We start from the raw sequence: 22,612 nt of genomic DNA on the forward strand, positions 1-22,612 counted from the left end.
AGTTCTCCATTCCTTGTTACCAAGTCTGTTTGTATGCTAACAATTATTTTGAGTAATTACCAAGTGTCCACTGCCTTTAAAAAGCAGGACAATTCTTTTCAGAACTGCGAAGTCTCCCTAATTCCGAAAATCTACTCCGCAGTAGTAGAATATAAAGCAAGATAAGTTCTAAAGAAAACATAATCTACCCACAAGTAGATACACACATTGGCCCAATTTCATAGAGCTGCTAAGCACAAAAATTTGCTTAGCATGAAGTTTTTGCCTTCATAAAAACAGGATTACCAACCAAATTTTCACATGGTTTTCAGGATAAGCAAACAACAGCTGAATACCAGTAGCGAGCAATTATGCAACAAATGGAAATTTGGTTGGTAATCCTGTTGTTATCAAGGAAAAAATGTCATACTAAGCAAATTTTTGTGCTTGGCAGCTCTATGAAATTTGGCCATGGTGTTACCGCAAACCAATGTAATATCCTCCAGGAAGAGATGTTTAATAATAATACAACTCTTTCCAACGGGTGTTCAAAGACCTCCTTATTTTTCCCCTGATAAAAGCTTTTTTGAATGACGAGACCCAGCTCAAGATCTAACATTTCCTCCTGCATGATGTTGCCGCCAAACCGTCACTCGGCCTGAGGATGCATCAGGGATAGGAAGTAAAGTCCGCTTGATGTGATTACAGATTTTCATATAATTCTTTCTACAAGAGATACACTACAGGTTTGTCATCCAACATGCCGAGCATCGTTCCACATGAGCGATCTCACCGATTCAGGGTTGCGTTTTTTGGAGGAGGTCGTCTAGACCTCGACTGTTTATTACGCAGGTCCATGGCGATTTCATCACATGGATTCATTTCACACAACATAAATAATATTTGTGATTTTATTACATTGATGCGATTTCGTTGCTAACAACTATCGTTTAGAAAGCTTGTGTGAAAACTGGCTATAAACGCTACGCGCTGCCAAACACGAAAACACATTAAACTTTGTTGATATCGGTATAACCAGCTATCAGATGACGTTATAGTAACTGTGTTTAACCGGTTGCCTGCCTGTTGTTTCGATTTGGGTATGAAGGGGAAGAGCTAGTGGAGGTGGGGGGAGGTGGGGGAGGGGGGGGGGGCTCGTTGTGTTTTGATAGGTTGGGCCACTTGTCTAAATAAAACATTTATATCTGGAATTGATTGCCAGGGTAATTACTACACAGTGGGTGTTACAAATAACTGCTAAACAAGCACCAATTAGGCAAAATAATTACGGAGGCTATCTGCAAAGTAAACATAGTGTGACTGTTCATTTATGTCTTCAATTTCCTCAACAAGAAAATTAGATTAGAAACATAATATACCAATATATTGTTAACAGAACATGCTATAATACACTATACTGCACGTATAATCCCTAAGGATAAATTACATTTATCAGTTTTTTTCCTCAATGCATTATTTACATCATAAATTTATTAACAACTGCTTTTAATATTAACATAGCTGATTTGTTTTCTTAGTCAATGGTGTACTGTACAAGTATTAAAGCTATTGGACACTTTCGGAACTGAAAAAAAAAATTACAAATAACCTACAGGGTTTACAGAAGGTAATGGTGAAAGACTTCTCTTGAAATATTATTCCATGAAACGCTTTACTTTTTGAGAAAACATTGAAACAATTATCAATTCTTGATATCGCCAATTACGGATTTATTTTAAACACATGTCATGACACGGCGAAACGTGCGTAAACAAGGGTGGGTTTTCCCGCTATTTTCTCCCAACTCCGATGACCGATTGAGTCAAAATTTTCACAGGTTTGTTATTTTATATATAAATTGTGATACACGAAGTGTGGGCCTTTGGACAATACTGTTTACCGAAAGTGTCCAATGGCTTAAAATCAATGCCATTTTATGGTTTGTACATCTCTGTTTTAACTTAGAAAATAGAGGAGATTTTGGCATAGAATTGGGAGCTAATGATTTCAGTAGAACCACACATCTTTCAGGAATTATTCAAATTCAACCAAAGAAATTTGTCCAAAAATGAAAACAAGAATGGTGATGCTAGAGTTGAAGCAATGAGCCAAGACAGGGCCCAATTTCATAGAGCTACTTAAAGGCAGTGGACACTATTGGTAACTTCTCAAAATAATTATCATCACAAAACCTTTCTTGATTACAAGTAATGGGGAGAGGTTGACAGTGACGACCGATTGAGTCCAAATTTTTACAGGTTTGTTATTTTATGCATATGTTGAGATACACCAATTGAGAATACTGGTCTTTGACAATTACCAAAGGTGTCCAGTGCCTTTAAACACAACACTTTAAAACAAAGCATAGATTATTCTGCTTACCAGGGAAAGGTTACCGGCCAGTATACAATGTCATGTGAACCCTTTGCAACTGGTACCCTGCTTTGTTTTGCTTAGCAGAATTTGTTGCCTATGCAGCTCTATGAAATTTGTCTTCCAGGGAAAACTATGTTTACAACATACTGTTAAGTATAACATTCCCTGGTAGTCAGTACCATATAGATCAGAAAACAACTTCATTAAGCTGCTTAAGCAGACAGTTTTGCTTACAAATTGTGTGCTTAGCAACAAAAAAAACCAGAATACCAGTCAGAAGTGGTGCATGTGACACAGTATTTTGGCTGGTAACCTTATTCTGGAAAACAAATTTTGTTTGTGCTTAGCTACTTTCACTGCTACAGCAGCTCTTCGAAATTGGGCCCAGGGGTCGATTTCACAAAGAGTTAGGACTAGTCCTATGTTAGGACTAAGTTAGGACTAGTCCTAGGAGATATACAAATTGCATGGATAGTCCTAAGTTAGGACGAGTAAAGCCCGGTTCATACTTCCTGCGAATGCGAATGCGAAGCGAATTTGTTGTGAGTTTGAAGTCACACCCTCCTATCCCAGCAATTATTCGCAAGGGAGTAGAGCAGAGTTCAACTGCTGCGAATTGTTCGTTGCGAATTTGTGACGTCAAGATTCGCTTCGCATTCGTATTCGCAGGAAGTATGAACCGGGCTTTACTGGTCCTAACTTGAGTTAAAACAAGTCCTAACTCTTTGTGAAATCCACCCCTGGCCTAGGTCATTCAGGCTCAGAGTCTATACCACTGCCGCCATGTTGGTTTCTTCATTACACCTTTACTCAGCCTCCATACCTCTTGTCACTAACCCCTGGTGGGGATTGACCAAAAAACAACGCTAATTGGTTCCCAAAAGTGACTACTTTGCGTGCACGCTTGTTGGGTGTAGGAATAGTCAGGTACCTTATATAACTAAAGCACCACAATGCCCTTATAATTAACCAATAAGGTTGGATACCAGATTTTTTAAACTGAATGTCACTTGAAGTGTCAATGTCTAATTATCACATCAGGGCCCAATTTCATGGCTCTGCTTACCATAAGCAAATAAATGGCGCTTGCAGAAGCAGGGAATTGTGTGCTTATTGCAAGCGTGTTTCACGAGCTAGCAGGGAATTTTACGAGGCAGTTCTTCACTTAGCGCAGAAATTCAGAGAATGGTGATCTCAAGTGCAGAATTCAGCGAACAGCAGAGCCATGACGATATTGGGCTCAGATGGTTAGGACACAACATAAATATCATTATTTTAAGCAACTTATCATAGATTTTAAACTCAAAGTTTGAAATATTTAATATCTAAGATTTACAAACTCTTTAAGCTTCACATTTTCTCCTTCACATCCATTATTTCTTAAGGTAATGACACAATTACATTTATCCTAATAGATCAAGTGATTTACAATGTACACAAAAGTCTATAAAAGATACAGATTTTTTTTTGTACAACACAAAAAATCATTACTTTTTTTTATATCAAATTTTTAATTTGTACAGTTCACAATGGTATATAGTGTTTAACTAAATATATTTGAAATGTTACTACAAGGAATGCTGGTTTTGTGTCCACAAAAATACAGTTCAAACAATTTTTTTTTATATTTTGTAAAATAAACAATTGGAATACAGACTTTAAGCTGACATATCTTTGGGGATCAATGAATAAAATCTAGCTTTGAACTGAAATAACCTCTAAATATGAAAAACTACCACCATCACAGGCATATTCCTCGGGTGGGATTCGAACCCACGACCTTTGCAATTCTAGAGTAGTGCTAACACAAATCAGTGTTTTTATGTGTAAAACCAAAAATAATATTCTTTATCCCCGATGCAAATTTCCATCTAATACTACCACCATCATTCTAAACACCAGTCACATACTGTTATACTTCCCCACCCCTGTGGCAGACATGGTGATATTGACTGGTAGGGGAGAAAGAATCCCCATCCCTATCTGGGCCCAATTTTATAAAGCTGCTAAGCAGAAAACACTGCTTGGCAAACTTCTTTGCTAAGCAAACATTGAGTGGGGCACCAGTTGCCACAGTGTAAACTTAAAGGAATTTTAGCTGGTAACATGTTTTCTGTTTAGCAATACTTTTCTGTGCTTAGCAAGTTGTTGTGCTTACAGGCTTTATGAATTTCATTCCATACTCGAGCTTTTCAATAAAACTAACCACAACATTGTGAACTACATTTTGCTAATGTCAGTATTGATTAAGAAAACAGATTGCCAAGGTTTTTGCTATATTTAGTGATACATCCAGGGGACATCAGGAACAATTTGGCAGTGTCCTTGGACTCAACATTATATGAAATATTATAAAGACATTGGACACTATTGGTAATTGTCTAAGACCAGTCTTCTCACTTGGTGTATCTCAACATATGCATAAAATAACAAACCTGTGAAATTTGAGCTCAGTCGGTCGTCAAAGTTGCGAGATAATAATAAAAGAAAAAACACCCTTGTCACACTAAGTTGTGTGCTTTCAGATGCTTGATTTCGAGACCTCAAAATCTAAGGTCTTGAAAATCAATTTAATTTCTCACAATGTTTTATACTATCAACCTCTCCCCATTACTCGTTACCAAGTAAGGTTTTGTGCTAATAATTATTTTGAGTAATTACCAACAGTGTCCACTGCCTTTAACAAACCTCGAAGTAACGAAAGCTGACTGTACCGATTGAAGTCATTAAGATAGAGCTGTGACCAGTGATTATGACAAGGCAGTCTGCATTATGGTAAAACCTGTTTAAATTTATCCATTCTTTAACAAAATCAAAACATTTGTAAAGAAACAAAAGCTATGAAAATTTCAGCAATTGTTATTTTAAAGGTTGTATCAACAACACAAAAAGCTGCAACATCAAGTTGGTTTGAGTATTAATTCTATATTGTGTAGACGTGGGTTTAATTCAGCTTTAGTTTATTAACTATGCTTTGAAATACAAGAATATACTTAGAAAACAGTGCAATATCTTATGACTGTTTTCTATCAGCTATTTACTGTCATACCACTTTATGCACAGAGTAATGTCTTGTTGATAACAGTAAATAGCCGCTGCATCAGGACATGAGTCCGTATTATGAAGTCATCTTTTAAGTATACATGTACTTTTGGAAAAGCTCAAGGGTGCAATGCAAATGAAGGATTTGTTTATTTTTCATTTGTTGAAGTACAAAAAGATCATTGTACAGTGTACTTCTGTGTGCTAAGGATATTTTCTTTTAATTTCCACGACCATTGAATGAACAAAGCATTCTCCGAGGTCTATGATCATTGAGCTGTATTGCATGATTACTATCTTTCCACTCAGTCAGGTTAATTTAGAGGAACACGTTGCTTTGGATCGGTCGAGTTGGTCTTTGAAAAGCATTTGTAACCGTTTTTAATAAAATGCATATGGGTAGAAAGATGTTGTAAAAGTAGAATACAATGATCCACTGACAAACATACCTCGAAATTGCACGGCTTTCCTTTTACTTCGTCAACTAACACTGTCGGCCATTTACACTCCCATAAATGGCCGACCGTGTTAGTTCGACAAAGTAAAAGGAAAACCACGCAATTTTGAGGCGTATTTGTGTGGATCGTTGTATTCTACTTTTAAAACATCTTTAAAAACAGAGTGCTTGGCAAAATTTGTGAGTTCTGGGCAGGACACTGCCCACCATGGCTGCAACACTGCTCCCGATGTTTGATTGCTCCTCTGCATCCCATCTTGCACACTCCCAGTTTCTCGGTAATAATCAGGAAAAAATATTTACAGATGAAAACAGTCCCACCTCTTGCCTTGCAGTGATTCTCACTAGGTGTGATGCTTTGGGGTCTCACCGTGTGTGGCGCTGTGTGTATCACTGGTTGCGTCACCCTATGTGACCCTCTGTTTGTGTCACCGTGTGTATCACTGGTTGCATCACCCTATGTGACCCCCCCTGTGTGTGTCACCGTGTGTATCACTGGTTGCATCACCCTATGTGACCCCCCTGTGTGTGTCACCGTGTGTATCACTGGGTGCGTCACCATATGTGACCCCCCCTCTGTGTGGCATCGCGCTCGGCCTATCACCGTGGGCTGGAGGTGATATTAAAGACCGCCCCCGTACGCAGGAGGAACTTTCGGAAAATCGACCTGAGTTCAGGTCGAAGGTCAAACATGACGAGGTCACACATTTGGCTGTAGTACTGAGATGCGTGGATTTTGAACTGCAAAAAAAAAAAACACCAAACAAGAATATTTATAAAATAAAAAGAGCAAAAGTAAGTATTTAAAGCCATTATACACTTTCGGTACAGAAAAAAAAAAAATCACAGATTTACAAATTACTTACAGGGTTTACAGAAAGTAATGATGAAAGACTTCTCTTGAAATATTATTCCATGAAATGCTTTACTTTTTGAGAAAACATGAAAACAATATCAATTCTCAATAGCGAGAATTACAAATTTATTTTGAACACATGTCATGACACGGCGAAACGTGGGGAAACAAGGGTGGGTTTTCCCGTTATTTTCTCCCGACTCCGATGACCGATTGAGCCTAAATTTTCACAGGTTTGTTATGTTATATAGAAGATGTGATACACGAAGTGTGGGCCTTGGACAATACTGTTTACCGAAAGTGTCCAATGGCTTTAAGTCAAATTCCTGACAGACAAGAGGTTTCTACATTTTATAATAGTGTTATATCAAGCGAAGTACACTGCATTGTAACAGCTTAATAATTTTGTTAATGAGCTTAGTTTCTTCATATAAAAAGTATCAAAACTGTACCCAACCACCTTTGTTCATTTATTTTTCTTTGAGCTTTGTACACTTTCTGCTGCGGCTCTCACTGTGGCTCTTTTAAAGCAATCGCACAACATCGGTAAACCAACGACCAACGGCCCACACTTCGTGTATCACAACTTATATACAAAATAACAAACCTGTGAAAATTTAGACTCAATCGGTCATTGGAGTCGGGAGAAAATAGCGGGAAAACCCACCCTTGTTTACGCACGTTTTGCAGACGCATAAATGCGCCCCATACAAAACAGCATGACATTCCTTCATTTTGCCAACCAAAATATTAGTGCGCACACGCTATTTGCAATTTACATATTTCATGGGAAGGGTCTACTATGAACTCTCACACATTTACTGCATGCACTGATCAAATCTAAGGCATGCGTACACGCCTGCAGAAACTAGCTGAGAGTTCATAATTCAATGTACAACCACAAGCCTGTGTTTTATCATGATGACAGTCCCCCTTATACATGCACTGGACACATTTGGTAATCGTCAAAGACCAGTTTTCTCACTTAGTGTATCCCAACTAAGCATAAAATAACAAGCCTGTGAAAATTTGAGCTCAATTAGTCATCAAAGTTGCGAGAAAATGATGAAAGAAAAAACACCCTTGTTGGACGAATTTGTGTGCTTTCAGATAGGAATAAGAGACTTCTGGCTCAAAGTCTTTTTATTATTTTGTTGAGAAATTACCTCTTTCTCAAAAACTGCTTTACTTCAGAGGGAGCTGCTTCCCACAATGTTTTATACTATCAACAGCTCTCCAATGCTCGTTACCAAGTCAGTTTTTAAGTTAATATCTGTTTTGAGTAATTACCAAACGTGTACCTTCCCTTTAAGGAGAGTTTATATTTAGAAATTGTGGTTGATTGAGAAACTGTCCAATGTTGCTACTGATTAAAAAAACAAACACTTTTGAGATTGGAGGGAACACATTGCAAAAACACCACAATGTGTCATGCTATTTTTGACATGAACTACCTGTTCAGAATAGTCACGGTGGTCACTGAACCCATGCTGTGTATAGACATTCACTATGCTCCCAGTGTGAAATAGCAAATGAGTTGAATACGTATATATGACGTCATCACTTCAAGGCTTGTGAATGACGCCAGACTCCAGTCAGCCTTCAAAACCACCACTCGTGATTTGATGGAGCTTTCAAATTTAGCTTGTGTTTTCAATGGGGCATTTGATGATTTAAAGGAGCGTTACAGAATTGGTAAGAAACAAAAATCGTGAAGATCACAGATTTACATAAAACTTACACGGTCTAACGATGATGATAGTAGAAAACATCCCTTGAAATGTTTCTGTCTGAAATTTCATATTTGATGAGAAATAAATAATGTAATTTCGCGTTTGGAGTTTGTCGATCAGTGAGTGTTTCATTCATTTTTGTTTTGGCATCAATGCAATGCAAAATTTGTAATCGGTCTTTCACTATTCTCTCGTGATCCAGATGGCCGATCGATCTCAAACTTCTACAGGTTTGTCAGTTTATGTTTATGGTGGATTACATAAAGTGCTTACACTGCCAGCAACTGTTTTGCTAGCAAAACCAATTCTGTAATGTTCCTTTAACACTAATAGGTCCACCAGCTATCTTCAAAATGGTACCTTTTCAAGCATTTGTATGTAGGCAACGGATAAGGTACTCATAAAATAAGCTGGGATGAGATTTTCTGAAGAAAATTCCTGAAAATGGCTAACGGCCTGGGATCCCCCTTTTTCAGACCCAGGATCTCCACGAGGTTACAATTTGGGAGTTTACAGACTCTGTGCACCCACATTAATAAGGGAATAAAAGGGTAGCGACAAGTTCTTCAACGTACATTTAAAGCCGGCAGGGTCGGCGGCCATGTGATACGAGGGCCTTTATCGCACGGCAACGACCCTGCAAGGTTTTAAACGGACGTTTAAGAACGAGTCACTACTCTTTTATTCCCATTCATAAATGCCCTTTTTTTTTTAAACGTTAAAAAATACAGTTATAGACACTTTAACAATTGAGAATTCGAGGTTTGAAATATTGTTTTCCAAAACTTTGTGAAGAATCTGTTCGAGGCGCGAGGGTTGTGTGTACGCACGCGCGCTTAGATTACGCGCTGATTAACTATTAATTTCGCGTTCCGCGTGATAATCTTGCGCGCCCGACACGCGGAAGCCAGCTCAGTGTGCATAAACAGAGCTCCAGTGTGCATTAACAAAAGGTTTATGCACACCCACGTGACGCGCTCTCCACCAATAGGAGTAGAGAAACTGTCTGGGGTATTTATGAATACAAAACAACAGGTTTAGACCTTTGCTAAATTTACATTTACATTTGACATTTGATCGAGAAAATTTGTCAGCTCAAATAGGTTTACAGATTTACAGATACGGCCTCAGTGGTCCATTCATACATGGCATGCATAGCCCTAGAATGTTACAATCATTGTCATGCTCCCTATGTGTGATAATGAATACTGTATTCACTTCACCCAAAGGGCCAGACTATTTCACCCCCAGCCTCAAGGTGGCAGAACCATGATACAGTTATATTGTTTTGCATATTAAAATGTAATATTTGCATTTATCATGTTGTGCAACTCTTCTAGATATGCTAGAAAGAACAAATACATATAATAATAATAATAATAAATAATAATATCAAAGTCTTATATAGCACACGTATACAAACAAGGTACTCAAGGCACTGAGTAAATACAAACTTTCAGAAAGATTATTGCAGTAATGAATTCTGAGACCCAATTATTTAGCACCTTATATGGGTTTACAGGAGACGTCTTATCTCAAGTTAGGACAAGTAACTCTTTCTAACTTAGGATTAATCTTAAGGTCTGCATGCTATAGTGCAGGGTTGGGACTCGTCCTAAGTCCTAAGATTAGTCTTAAGTTAGGAAGAGTTTTGTGAAATCGACAGCTGGGTTCTTTTACATGCATTACAACAGCTTTATGTCCCATCGGAAGGACGAATCAATGGCTAAGTGTCTTGCTTATAAGAACACAAGTGTAACGGCTGGGGATTCGAACCCACACTCTGCTGATCAGAAGCACCAGAGTTTGAATCCGATGCTCTTAAACGCTTGGCCACGACACTTCCACATATGATAGAAACAAAGCTAGTGCTGTCAATGACTATCTAACAAATTTAGCCTTTGATCATGTTGATAGAGACTATGGCCACCAAATACTTTTAAAAAAAGGTCAACTTCTTATTGCAAGATTTTTTGTGAGTAGTTATCTTTCGCATGTTAGAGGAGAGAAAGAAGCTGACTTACCCTATCGTCACTCATTCTGAGTACTTTAGTGAGCAGCAACACAAGGAGTGACTTCCAGGCTGCTCGATGACTCTCTGAATCTAATGAGTTGAAATATTCCAATGCGTCTCGGCAGACACTACAAACGCAAACACATTGTGGGATTAGAGTTAGCAAATATTAGGACTTTGATCTTAGGGCCATGTTCCCAATAGCTTTTTCTCCCGCTGCCACGCGGAAATCTACCATGACTTGCTTTGGTGTAATTCTATCGTGCGTTCCCACCTTATATTCCGCGACGTTTGCAGAGCATTTTACAGCGTAGTCGTTGTAGGTTTACACCATGGAGCTGTTCCCATTGGACTTTTTAGCGGCCCTGACAAGTTGCCATGGCTGCATGGAAGTCTTCCACGACCTCTTTTGGCCTTTTAGTTTTACACCATGGTCGCAGTTCATTGACAGGGAGGTCTGTTTACAATGTGTCCCCGTTATATTTCATTTTGTCATTCCACAGAGAGGTCCAAAAAAGTCCAATGGGGACACAGCTATTGCAAGAGACGTGTTTTAAAAACAGAACCATTATGGGTGGCACGGTTGGCTTGTGCGTAAAGCGCTCGCCTCTCACCAGGGTGACCTAGGTACGATTCCCAGTCAGGGCCATATGTGAGTTGAGTTGTGCGTTGGTTCTCTGCTGTGCCACGAGGGTTTTCCAGACTATCCGGTTTTCCTCCCTCAGGAAAAATCAAACACTTTCGATCTTGGCTGTGCTCCGTGGTCATAATGGGTTGATGTGGCTGGCAGCCAGAGGCGCCCTTGCATGCCTGCTTCTCAAACATGTTGTAGCCGCGTCCTTCGCAATTCAGCTCTAGCTGCGAGTAAGGACGATTAGCCCCCCAAATTATTATTATTATTATTATTATGATGATATATAGCTGTGTCAGTGTATCAAGTTGCAATATTTATTATTCCAATCTGAATGAATGCTTCCACCAAACTCTTTCCCCATTCAGTAATTGAGTACTATACATACCTGAGTAGTTTCTCTTCAATCAATGGCCACTCTGCCTGCCTGGTTTCATCATTATACATCTTAAACAGTAGACGTAGGCAGCTTTTTAAACTCTCTGTTTCCTGCGTGGAGAGATTGGGCTTGTTCTTTCCACGAAAACCTGTACAACAACAAGGTAGGAAATAATCATTCAATTCAATTCAACTTATCTTTTTTTAGACCCCAAAAAAGTTAATTCAAATGCCTGCATAAAGTAAAAAACAGGTCTATATACAATTACAAGAAAAAACACTAAAAAGCGATAAGTATCTCAGATAAAAAAACACCATTCTTACCAGCCGATCTGAGTAGTTCTCTCTGGTTATTATTGCTGTTGAATTCCTTAGCGAAGCTGTGTGATTCCATGAGGCAGTCAAGTAGAAGGAATAGTTGACTTGATGAGAGGAATCTATACATGCCCGGATCGTCCCCACTCAACGTCGATTCGGATGAGATGGATAACGCATCTATGGAATTATCCTGCAATAAAAAACAGTCATTGCAAAAATGTTACTAAATAGAGAGTAGGGAGAAACTGTGGATAAGGCGCCTTCAGACCATTCAACCCCATGGTCTGAACATCCAGGAAGCAAATGACTACCGACTACTCTCCTTTTCCCCACAGAAATTCTACTTTCTAGTCTGCCTCATTCACTAATTCATTAAGTTTTCCCCTTTCCCACCCTTGATATTGTCCTTTGTGTTTCCATCTTCTTGTGGTCAAACCAGCCCCTTCCCTCCACCCCCTCCCTTTGTCTACCTATTTATTGTATACCCTTGCTTTGTTCTCAGTGCTTTGCAAATCAATCGATCAATCAGTTTATTTTTCCACAGTTTCAAAATCAGAATCAGTATCAAATCATAGGCAATGTATTAGTTGGAAATAAAGAAATAAATAGTTGTTTGATAAGATTAATTAAATGAATAATAAGCATTGACATTCGTGAAACTGTGGGGGACCCATACAGAAGCAAGGCTTGTAAGGGTATGGTTCCCTGAGCAAGCTTGTGCATTGAGCCAATAATTATTTAAATTGATGTGTTGTGGAAGAAGACACCCCTCCAGGTAGGAAACATGTTCCAGAGAGGACAGGTGTACTAAAAAAGGCTCAATGCACAATCTCTCTCTCTATTCACGTTTTTCCACTTCACTGCTTATCTTACACTTAGTTACCTGTTCATGTTTGTTGTGTTGTCATTTAGCCTTCGAAAAAGACTCCGCTAGGATCTAAACGTCAGGCCATTAACTATTTTTCTGTATTTACACCGTTAGGTCATTTTGGTTGACAAGCAGTTTGCAACAGCTAATTTTATTTGCTCGGATAGAGAGTTATCTACTAATGTTCAACCCTTAAAGGAACACGTTGCCTTGGATCGGTCGAGTTGGTCTTTGAAAAGCGTTTGTAACCGTTTTTTATAAAATACATATGGGTAGAAAGATGTTGTAAAAGTAGAATACAATGATCCACACAAACATGCCTCGAAATTGCGTGGTTTTCCTTTTACCTCGTCGACTAACACGGTCGGCCATTTATGGGGGTCAAAATTTTGACTCCCATAAATGGCCGACGGAAAACCAAGCAATTTGGAGGCAAACTTGTGTGGATCATTGTATTCTACTTTTAAAACATCTTTCCAACCATATGCATTATATAAAAAACGGTTACAAACGCTTTTGTTTTGACCAACTCGTCCGATCCAAGGCAACGTGTTCCTTTAATGAAATGAATAATAAGCATTGACATTCGTGAAACTGTGGGGGACCCATACCGAAGCAAGGCTTGTAAGGGTATGGTTCCCTGAGCAAGCTTGTGCATTGAGCCGATAATTATTTAAATTGATGTGTTGTGGAAGAAGACACCCCTCCAGGTAGGAAACATGTTCCGGAGAGGGCAAGTGTACTCAAAAAGGCTCAGTGCACAATCTCTCTCTCTATTCACGTTTTTCCACTTCACTGTTTATCTTACACTTAGTTACCTGTTCATGTTGGTTGTGTTGTCATTTAGCCTTCGAAAAAGACTCCGCTAGGATCTAAACGTCAGGCCATTAACTATTTTTCTGTATTTACACCGTTAGGTCATTTTGGTTGACAAGCAGTCTGCAACAGCTAATTTTATTTGCTCGGATGGAGAGTTATCTACTAATGTTCAACCCTTAACCATAGCAGCAGTAGCAGCAGCAGTAGCAGCAGCAGCATCATTCGCACAGACTTCGTTCCTGGCCGCCTCATCCTAAAACTGTAATGGGGGTGCACTCCTGGAGTCACTGCCATCACCAGTTCTCTTTCAGGCTATTTAATCACAATCTGTCTAAAACTTTCAAAGGGCAAACGAATTGGAAATCAGACTTTAGCAGACCTACCAAGTCTCACACATTAGGCGTGAGACTCACGCATTTGGGCTCTGTCTAATGCTCACACGCACAGCAACCTTTTTCTCACGCATTGGGGCCAGACCGGGAAAAATATATAAATTAACAACAATGCATTGCCAAATCGCGCTCGTGTGTACAAAAACGCAATCAACAATGTTTGCACAATCTTCAGATTGCACGCAGTTTATCAGAATTATCAACTTGAGCTGCCGTACAAACAGAGCGCAAACTTGCAGATTGCACACACTTTTGCTCTCCCAGCAGGTTCAGCTTAAATTCGGCAGAGCGCAAAACACGGTGGTGAGCTATGAAAAAAATCTCACGCATAGCTGGCCTCTGGACTTGGCATCTCTGCTTTAGTAGGAAGAATATCATGGCTGTTGTTACTAACCTGAGCTGCTTTAAGATTGTCAGCGTCTTCATGGCGACTTGTAGCAGGAAAGAATACAATGTTATCAATGGTCTGAATCAGCTCTAATTGCACAACACACTTGATGAGAAGGTTGGAGAAAATCTTCTGGTCGGCTGGAGTTTCTGTAGGAATACACACACAAAGGAAAGAACAGGGATGTGATAGGCTGTTGAAACAAAACCTGAACTACAAGTACAGAGCGTGAAAGCTTGCGAGCGCAAACATTTGTGGGTGCGAAGGCTGCTTACATTAATTTATTTTGGTTTTAAAAGCCCTACCCTGCAATCTGGGGTGTTTTGTATGGTTTTATCTTCATGATCTTAGTAATTAGAAAGAAGAAAAAAAAAGAAGTTTTTTCTTCCAAAAAGCTCACTGGATTTCCGGAGAAATCACATCCCTGAAAGAATGATCTACATACATGTATGACCATAGTACTGTCATCACGTTCTTTCTTTTTGAGTGCAGCCTTCAAATCATAATTAAAGATAAACACGCTGCCAGACACACAGGGTCAAACTCCTTCTCTAAGCCATAAGTCTGTTCTAGGGTCTTTTACCAGCATTGATAAAACTTTTTACAACACACGGGACGTTTCTGGGCTACTTCAAGGCGAGGGCTACACTTAAAGGCAGTGGACACTGTTGGTAATTACTCAAAATAATTATTAGCATAAAACTTTACTTGGTAATGAGTAATGGGGAGAGGTTGATGGTATAAAACATTGTGAGAAACGGCTCCCTCTGAAGTGACATAGTTTTCGAGAAAGAAGTATTTTTCCACAAATTTGATTTCGAGACCTCAAGTTTAGAATTTGAGGTTTCGAAATCAACCATCTAAAAGCACACAACTTTAGTGTGACAAGGGTGTTTTTTTCTTTCATTAGTATCTCGCAACTTCGACGACCGATTGAGCTGAAATTTTCACAGGTTTGTTATTTTATGTATATGTTGAGATACACCAAGTGAGTAGACTGGTCTTTGACAATTACCAATAGTGTCCACTGTCTTTAACTGATTTGGCTATCGACCCAAATCAACTGTCACCAGGGACACGTTGACGCCTATTCATGGGGCTGAAACAGGGTTACCCCTTCACAGTCCAAAGGATGTAGGCATAGGTATAACAGCCTGGCTGGTAGAACAGAATGCACTACCTTTCCAACTTTTTACAAAGCAATTATGGTTAAGTACCTTGCTCAAGGGCACAAGTGTCATGACTGGGATGCGAACCAAGGTGACTCTGCTGCTGACAACACCAGAGCTTTGGGTCTAGTGAACTAGACTGCTCGGCCATGACACGCCACATGCTAAATAGTGACCATGGTCACGCTAAGCATTATGTTATATACTTACTCAACCTCGCTACCATGGGCAGCGCACCGTATCACGCTATCTCTGCGTAGGTCTCTAACCCCTGGGAGGGAAACCCCCGATCCGTGTCTTTGATTGGCTATCATATACGCGCAAAATATGAAACGCTGTGCGTCTTCAAAAAGCTCTATACGCCGAAACGCGTGCGTATAAAGATGTACGTATTCATCACGTGACACTGAATGCCAAGGCAAGTTTATGACTTTTATTTCACACAGTGCATATAGCCCGTGCACAACTAACGCCCAACGCTGAACAGATCACCAACAGGACTAATTGTAATATCCCATATTATATTTGGATAATTTGAAGTCACACTTCCAGGGGTTATGATCGAGAAAGGCATGCTGGGAAAAAATGGCGCAGCGAGATCGTTCACCCCTGGGAACGAGGTTGATACTTACTATGAATCTCCATAGCTCTACTGCTAGTCTTACTCTCCATGCTAGTAGCACTAGCCACACTATGCACACTACCGGCTCTCCTGAGATCATTCCTTCGCTCTGTCGGCTGAGGTTGAGGTTGCTGATCGACCTCCGTTGAGATCGGAGAACCAGAGGGGGCATTTGAAGGAGATTCCTGGGGGGAGATCAAAATTGCAAGTCTTAAAACTTTGTACCTACGATATTAAAGGAACACGTTGCCTTGGATCTGTCGATTTGTTCTTTGAAAATCTTTCTGTAACCGTTTGTTGTAAAATGTATATGGTTAGAAAGATATTGTAAAAGTAGAATACAATGATTTACAAAATTTTGACTCCCATAAATGGCCGACCGTGATAGTTCGCGACGTAAAAGGAAAACCGTGCAATTTCGAGTGATACTTTGTGGATCGTTATATTCTACTTTTAAAACATCTTTCTAACCATATGCATTTCATAACAAACGGTTTCAAACGCTTTTAATAGACCAACTCGTCCGATACAAGGCAACGTGTTCCTCTAACAACTGTGATATCAGACTAAAAGTCTAAAGGCCCGGTCACACAGGCTTCGATAACGAGAACTCAAACGAGAAGTTTAACAGTGCATGCTCTCGATTGGTTGAATGAGCGTATTCCAACAAATAGAATGCGTTCTCTTTGCATTGTGAATGTTATCGTTTTCGTTATCGCTGCAGTGTGACTTGGCTTTAACACCCGTTTCAGACAGTTGATCCAGAGTTGCGCCGAATTAAATTCTGAAATAAGTGCATGAAAAGTTTAGCAACGGAAACAGTTAGGAGCGACTGGATGCCCTAGAATTCGAAAGATCGACTGTTACAGTTGTTCGGAACTACTCTGGAGCGCCTTGATTTCAAGCCGAGCTAATGTAAATGTCATGTTGAGTTCGCCTGTCTGAAACCAAAATTTATTTGGGTGGACCTAGAGACACTCCTACTCTAGGCACACCTGCGACTCTGGCACACCTGTCTGAAAAGGGTGTTACAATAAGGGAATCAATGTGTGGTGAAGAGGTTTTCAACTAGTGGTTCAAACCCGCCGAGGCCCGGTTCATGATAATTTGACCGAGACAAAGCCGTTGCTCTCGACCAATAGGAATGAAGAAACTTATAAGCACAGGTGCAAGCTCGCGTGTCACGTCTATGTTTCAACACTTTTTACTGGTGTTATATCATCCATTCAAACACCCCCTCGTGATGCCCTCTAGACCAATCAGAATGGATAAACTGTCTTAGGTATTTATGAATGTTTTATTATGAAAAGCCTTCCAGAAAGACTCTGCTAGGGTCAAAACATCAAGCCATTTCTTGTTTTATGCATTTCAGCTGCACCCACATCATCCCGGACCAATCAAAACACAGACATAGACAGGCATGCAACTGCCCGTTGAAAAAAAAAGAGGAAAATTTTCAAAGGCACAACGCAAGTGTGGAGCGAGGCAGCCAAAATGCCACGGGACATGATACCCACAATGGTACCCTAGAAAATGTTGAGGTTTATTATGCTCTAAGGTGCATTTTTAGCATGTACTAGGCTTATTTTACATGATTGTAGCTGTACACTGTTTATGCCAGGCATATATTATTATTATTTTTTTTTTTTCGTATTTTTTAAAAAAAAAACAAAAAAACGCGGAATTCCGCGGTAGCGCGGAAGAGTTGCATGCCTGCATAGAAAGCTTACGTCACTGCAAGGTTATCGAATAACATCACTGTATCCAATAAAAATACTGGTTCTGAAAAGCAAGTACCTGTCTTAATCCTTGCGGATCAGTCTAAGAATGATTATCTATTGGCATGACGTAGCGCCCTCTAAACCCCAAACTATGAGTGGATTTAGCTTTGAACTGATGACTTACATGATCAGGGCCCAATTTCATAGAAATTCTAAGCACAAAAATTTGCTTAGCGTGAATGTTTGCCTTGATAAAAACAGGATTTCCCAACCAAATTTCTACGTGATTTTCAAGATAACCATACAACAGCTGAATACCAGTAACTAGGAAATGCAAACAAATGGAAATTTGGTTGGTAATCCTGTTTTTATCAAGGAAGAAATTTTATGCTAAGCAAATTGTTGTGCTTAGCAGCTCTATGAAACTGGGGCCTGGTGTTGGAAAGGAGTCTCTACAAGACAGCGATCCTACATTTTCTTGTTATTAAGTGTATAGCGCCCTCTATGGTACATTCGAAATAGGAATATCCATTACCATGACATAGCGCCCTCTAAACCCCATACTATGAGTGGATTTTGCATTGTGATGATAACTTACATGATCTGGTGTTGGTAAAGAGTCTCTACTGACACAGTCCGGATCCTTCATTGGTGGGTTATCAAGATGCTGCTCCTCTGGTCGCCAACTCAGCAAGCTAAGAAAACACAAGCAAGTTTACAATTTTACTAAGGGAATCAATTTTATTGAGAGAAAGTCGAGGTAAATTATCAAGAACCAGGCCTCGGCGGGTTTAAACCACTAGTTGAAAACCAATTCAACAAACTTTGATTCCTATTCATAAATACCTTTTCAGTCAAAAACACTTTTTGGTCAAATAAAATAAATGCAAAAATTTTAATTGTTCAATGATTTCTTTCAACACAACACCCCTCCAGCTATGAAATGGTAAAGCCCTTCGCCGCCCTCAGGTAAACAACTCCTTATAAGGGAATGTTGTGCGCGTCGCGCGTATCGCGTGATGTGGCACAACTGTTACAGCCGTTGCTCTCGACCAATAGGAATGAAGAAACCGTCTTATAAGAACAGGTGCAAGCTCGCGTGTCACGCCCATGTTTCAACACTTTTTACTGGTCATAAACAAAGGTTTATACACACCCACGTGACACGCTCTCCACCAATAGGAATAGCGAAACTGTCTGAGGTATTTATGAATTATATTTTATATATATTTATGAATTCACACAAATAATCTTTCGTTTGATTATGACTGACTCAGGAAGTATGGCAACTGACTTACAACCTTTCCTTTTTGGACAGTTATAACACAACCTAGTTTGATCTTATATAATCCCATATCTTACATCTTAGTATTGTATACAGACAATAAGCTGTTTGTTTAACATCTAAACGGCTTTTTTTGAAATCTGTCCAGCAGTATTGCATACAATAGACCCTTCCCATGAAATAATTATGAAAATTGCACATAGCGCGTGCGCACTAACATTTTAGTTTGTAAAATGAGGGAACATCGTGCTGTTTTGTATGCCGCTAATGGTGAGGTGATGCAGACGCGATTGTGCGTCTGCTGAGTGCACATCTCTACATGTATGGCATTTGCCAACCAATAAGGTCTGTACGCATGTGTGAATGTAATTAGCATATATCACGGGGAGGTTCTATTCTTGACCAAGTGAAGTCAAAGGTTGATCAGGGCCCAATTTCAAAGAGCTGCTAAGCACAAAAATTTGCTAAGCATGAAATTTCTCCCTTGATAAAAACAGGATTACAACCAAATTTCCATTTGTTGCATATTGCTTGTTACTGGTAATCAGCTGTTGTTTGCTTATCCTGAAAATCACATGGAAGTTTTGTTGGAAATTTGGTTTTTATCAAGGCAAAAATTTCATGCTAAGCAAATTTTTGTGCTAAGCAGCTCTATGAAATTGGGCCCAGGACATTATTCCTCAACCAACCAAATGATGAATGCGCATTTTGTAAGTTGACAAAACAGGATCGTGTCAGTGTTCAATAAACACAAATTCCCGGTGTCTTGGATATTCAACGCGCGTGCAGAATGGTGCGCGTGTTTTCTCGCGGTCCTGTCGCGTTTTGTGCAAGAAGCATCACCAGTGCGCCCTCTTGTTCTTATATATATAACTCTATGTGTTTTACCCATGAGGTATGGTACTCTTGAAGATGTCTAGCATGCAGGTACAGACGCGATCCCATGTAGCTGGAGTGAAAGACGGACCATTACAGATGACTAGCTGCTCCAGGCAGTTGGTTCCTGAACGTGCTAACTGCTCATTATCTGGCGACGACAAAGACAACATCAAAACAGAAAAGTATCATATTAAAGGGTCTATGTACTTTTTGTAGGACAAAAAACACAATGTCCACAGATTTACATTAAACCTACACAGTTTGAAGATAATGATGGTAGAAAGCTTCCCTGAAAATATTACTTGACAAGGTGCTGTAGTTTTTGATAATTGAGTAAAACAATGTCATGAAAATAATTTTCATCTCAGTGATCATGCAAAAACGTATTTTTTTGACACTGTTTTACTCATTTCTCAAAAACTACAGCACCTCAGCAACTAATATTTTAAGGTACATGTACATGTACGCTTTCTACTACCACTGTGGCGATGTGTTTTGTGTTACAAAAAGTACCCAAATCCTTTAAAAATATTCTTATTATGTTCTTAAACATGAAGTACGGTAAAGATAGAGGCAAATCCAGCATTGCAACCACACATTTCCAGTTGGGAGAGCAAGCTGTGACTCGGACATAATTAAAGGGGGTGGGGGGGGGGGGGGGGGGGGTTGGGGGCTATTTCATGTATCAAACTATTCATTGAAAAAGAAAAAAAAAATGATCTCATTTGAGGGCAAGGGTTCTAAGCAGGAGCCTCCCACACCCCCCCCAGCCCCACCCTCTTTGGTCACACCACTTGGCAAATCTGTGATAACAAATTGTGATTTTCATGTCCTGCTTTTTCTTTTCAGTTTTAGCAGCCCCACGAATCTTCACTCGATTTAATAGATGTTAAATTTGCACCGTGGGTTTGAATCCCTAGGGAAGGTACTACAGTGCTAACACAAATCAGTGCAATGGTAAAACCCAAATAACTATTGTTGCTAACCTTGCTGGACACACCACAGTAATTGCTGCAGCAGCTCCTCCAGTAGAATCTCACTAAGGACTGGAAAGTACTGTGTGAAGACATCCACGATGGCAAACAACGCATGGTTACACGTCGTCATCATCCACTCGGTTTTCTGCGGAAATTAAAGCTCGGTTATTTCACATTGGGTGCATCACATCAAACTGACAGAATTAGCAAAATTTTCACCTTAAAGGAACACGTTGCCTTGGATCGGTCGAGTTGGTCCCTAAAAATAATATTGGTTCTTATATCTGTATCTGTCAATTACTGCAACAATCTCCACACTGGGATATTATTAGTTACATAACACACAACCTGGGCCCAATTTCTTAGAGCTGCTAAGCACAAAAATTTGCCTAGCATGAAATTTCTTCCTTGATAAAAACAGGATTACCAACCAAATTTCCATGTAATTATCAGGATAACCAAATAACAGCTGAATACCAGTAACAAGCAATATGCAACAAATGGAAATTTGGTTGGTAATCCTGTTTTTATTACGGAAGAAATTTCATGCTAAGCAAATTTTCGTGCTTAGCAGCTCTATGAAATTGGGCCCAAGTAGCTGGGATCAATGCGCTTTACAACATTAGTATCCCTGTTCATTAGGCATACTTTTAGACCATTCATCAAACTTTCTCAACTCCATGGAAGCATACAAACCAAAGATGCTTGAATTAGCGCTAAGACGTTAATCCAATACAACATTGTCTCAGCCTTCTCAGGTATTAATACACCTGGGTTAAAGACAGTGGACACTATTGGTAATTGTCAAAGACCAGTCTTCTCACTTGCTGTATCTCAACATATGCATGAAATAACAAACCTGTGAAAATTTGAGCTCAATCGGTCATTGAAGTTGCGAGATAATAATGAACAAAATAAATAAAAAAATTGTCACATGAAGTTGTGTGCTTTCAGATGCTTGATTTCGAGACCTCAAATTCTAAACTTGAGGTCTCGAAATCAAATTCGTGGAATATTACTTCTTTCTCGAAAACTATGGCACTTCAGAGGGAGCCGTTACTCACAATGGTTTATACCATCAACCTCCCCATTACTCGTCACCAAGAAAGGTTTTATGCTAATAATTATTTTGAGTAATTACCAATAGTGTCCACTGCCTTTAAGTGGATGGTTATTAACTTCACTAGCGCGAAGTGAGTTCTTAATGGGTCTCAACAATTGGACTCGCCTACTCTAGTCATTGTCAGGATAACATTTATGTGCATTGCAATTTACTGACCTCTAAGACTTGCTCAGGTAGCTTCATGTTATCAAAGATGCGGAAGACGATTCTGAAGAGATCTTTCCACCAATGTTGCTGAAATGTATCTCCATAACTCTTCATGATCTCAAACATCACCGTCAGTCCCCTAGCAAGTAGGATCAAAGATTGTTCAGTCACATTTAGGGTGTATAAACTTATATGTACAACCAGCCTCTCTACCATGTGTAGCGCGCCAGATCAATACCAGGGCCCAATTTCATAGAGCTGCTAAGCACAAAAATGTGCTTAGCATGAAATTTCTTCCTTGATAAAAACAGGATTACCAACCAAATTTCCATTTGTTGCATATTGCTTGTTACTGGTACTCAGCTGTTGTTTGCTTATCCTGAAAATCACGTGGAAATTTGGTTGTTAATCCTGTTTTTATCAAGGAAGAAATTTCAT

General features: G+C 39.5%; 1 protein-coding gene across 3 annotated transcripts in view; it reads right to left on the minus strand.

Annotated features, from left to right (window-relative positions):
* Nucleotides 1-1,291: 1,291 nt before the first annotated feature.
* Nucleotides 1,292-22,612, minus strand: part of LOC139952150 (brefeldin A-inhibited guanine nucleotide-exchange protein 1-like) — a 58,636-nt gene continuing 37,315 nt past the window's right edge. For 2 of the 3 annotated variants that reach the window (XM_071951134.1, XM_071951133.1), the window contains 10 exons: nt 22,184-22,313; nt 20,914-21,049; nt 19,937-20,075; nt 18,362-18,458; nt 16,053-16,227; nt 14,258-14,400; nt 11,791-11,974; nt 11,477-11,615; nt 10,468-10,585; nt 1,292-6,595 (listed from right to left, as the gene is read on the minus strand). In XM_071951134.1, coding sequence (XP_071807235.1) covers nt 6,455-6,595; nt 10,468-10,585; nt 11,477-11,615; nt 11,791-11,974; nt 14,258-14,400; nt 16,053-16,227; nt 18,362-18,458; nt 19,937-20,075; nt 20,914-21,049; nt 22,184-22,313 — 1,402 coding nt within the window. In that variant the 3' untranslated portion in view covers nt 1,292-6,454. Of the gene's footprint in view, nt 6,596-10,467; nt 10,586-11,476; nt 11,616-11,790; nt 11,975-13,695; nt 13,799-14,257; nt 14,401-16,052; nt 16,228-18,361; nt 18,459-19,936; nt 20,076-20,913; nt 21,050-22,183; nt 22,314-22,612 lie in introns of those variants that run through there. The other variant, XM_071951135.1, reaches the window with a different exon arrangement.

Source organism: Asterias amurensis, chromosome 20 (assembly GCF_032118995.1).
Source record: "Asterias amurensis chromosome 20, ASM3211899v1".
Taxonomy (NCBI): domain Eukaryota; kingdom Metazoa; phylum Echinodermata; class Asteroidea; order Forcipulatida; family Asteriidae; genus Asterias; species Asterias amurensis.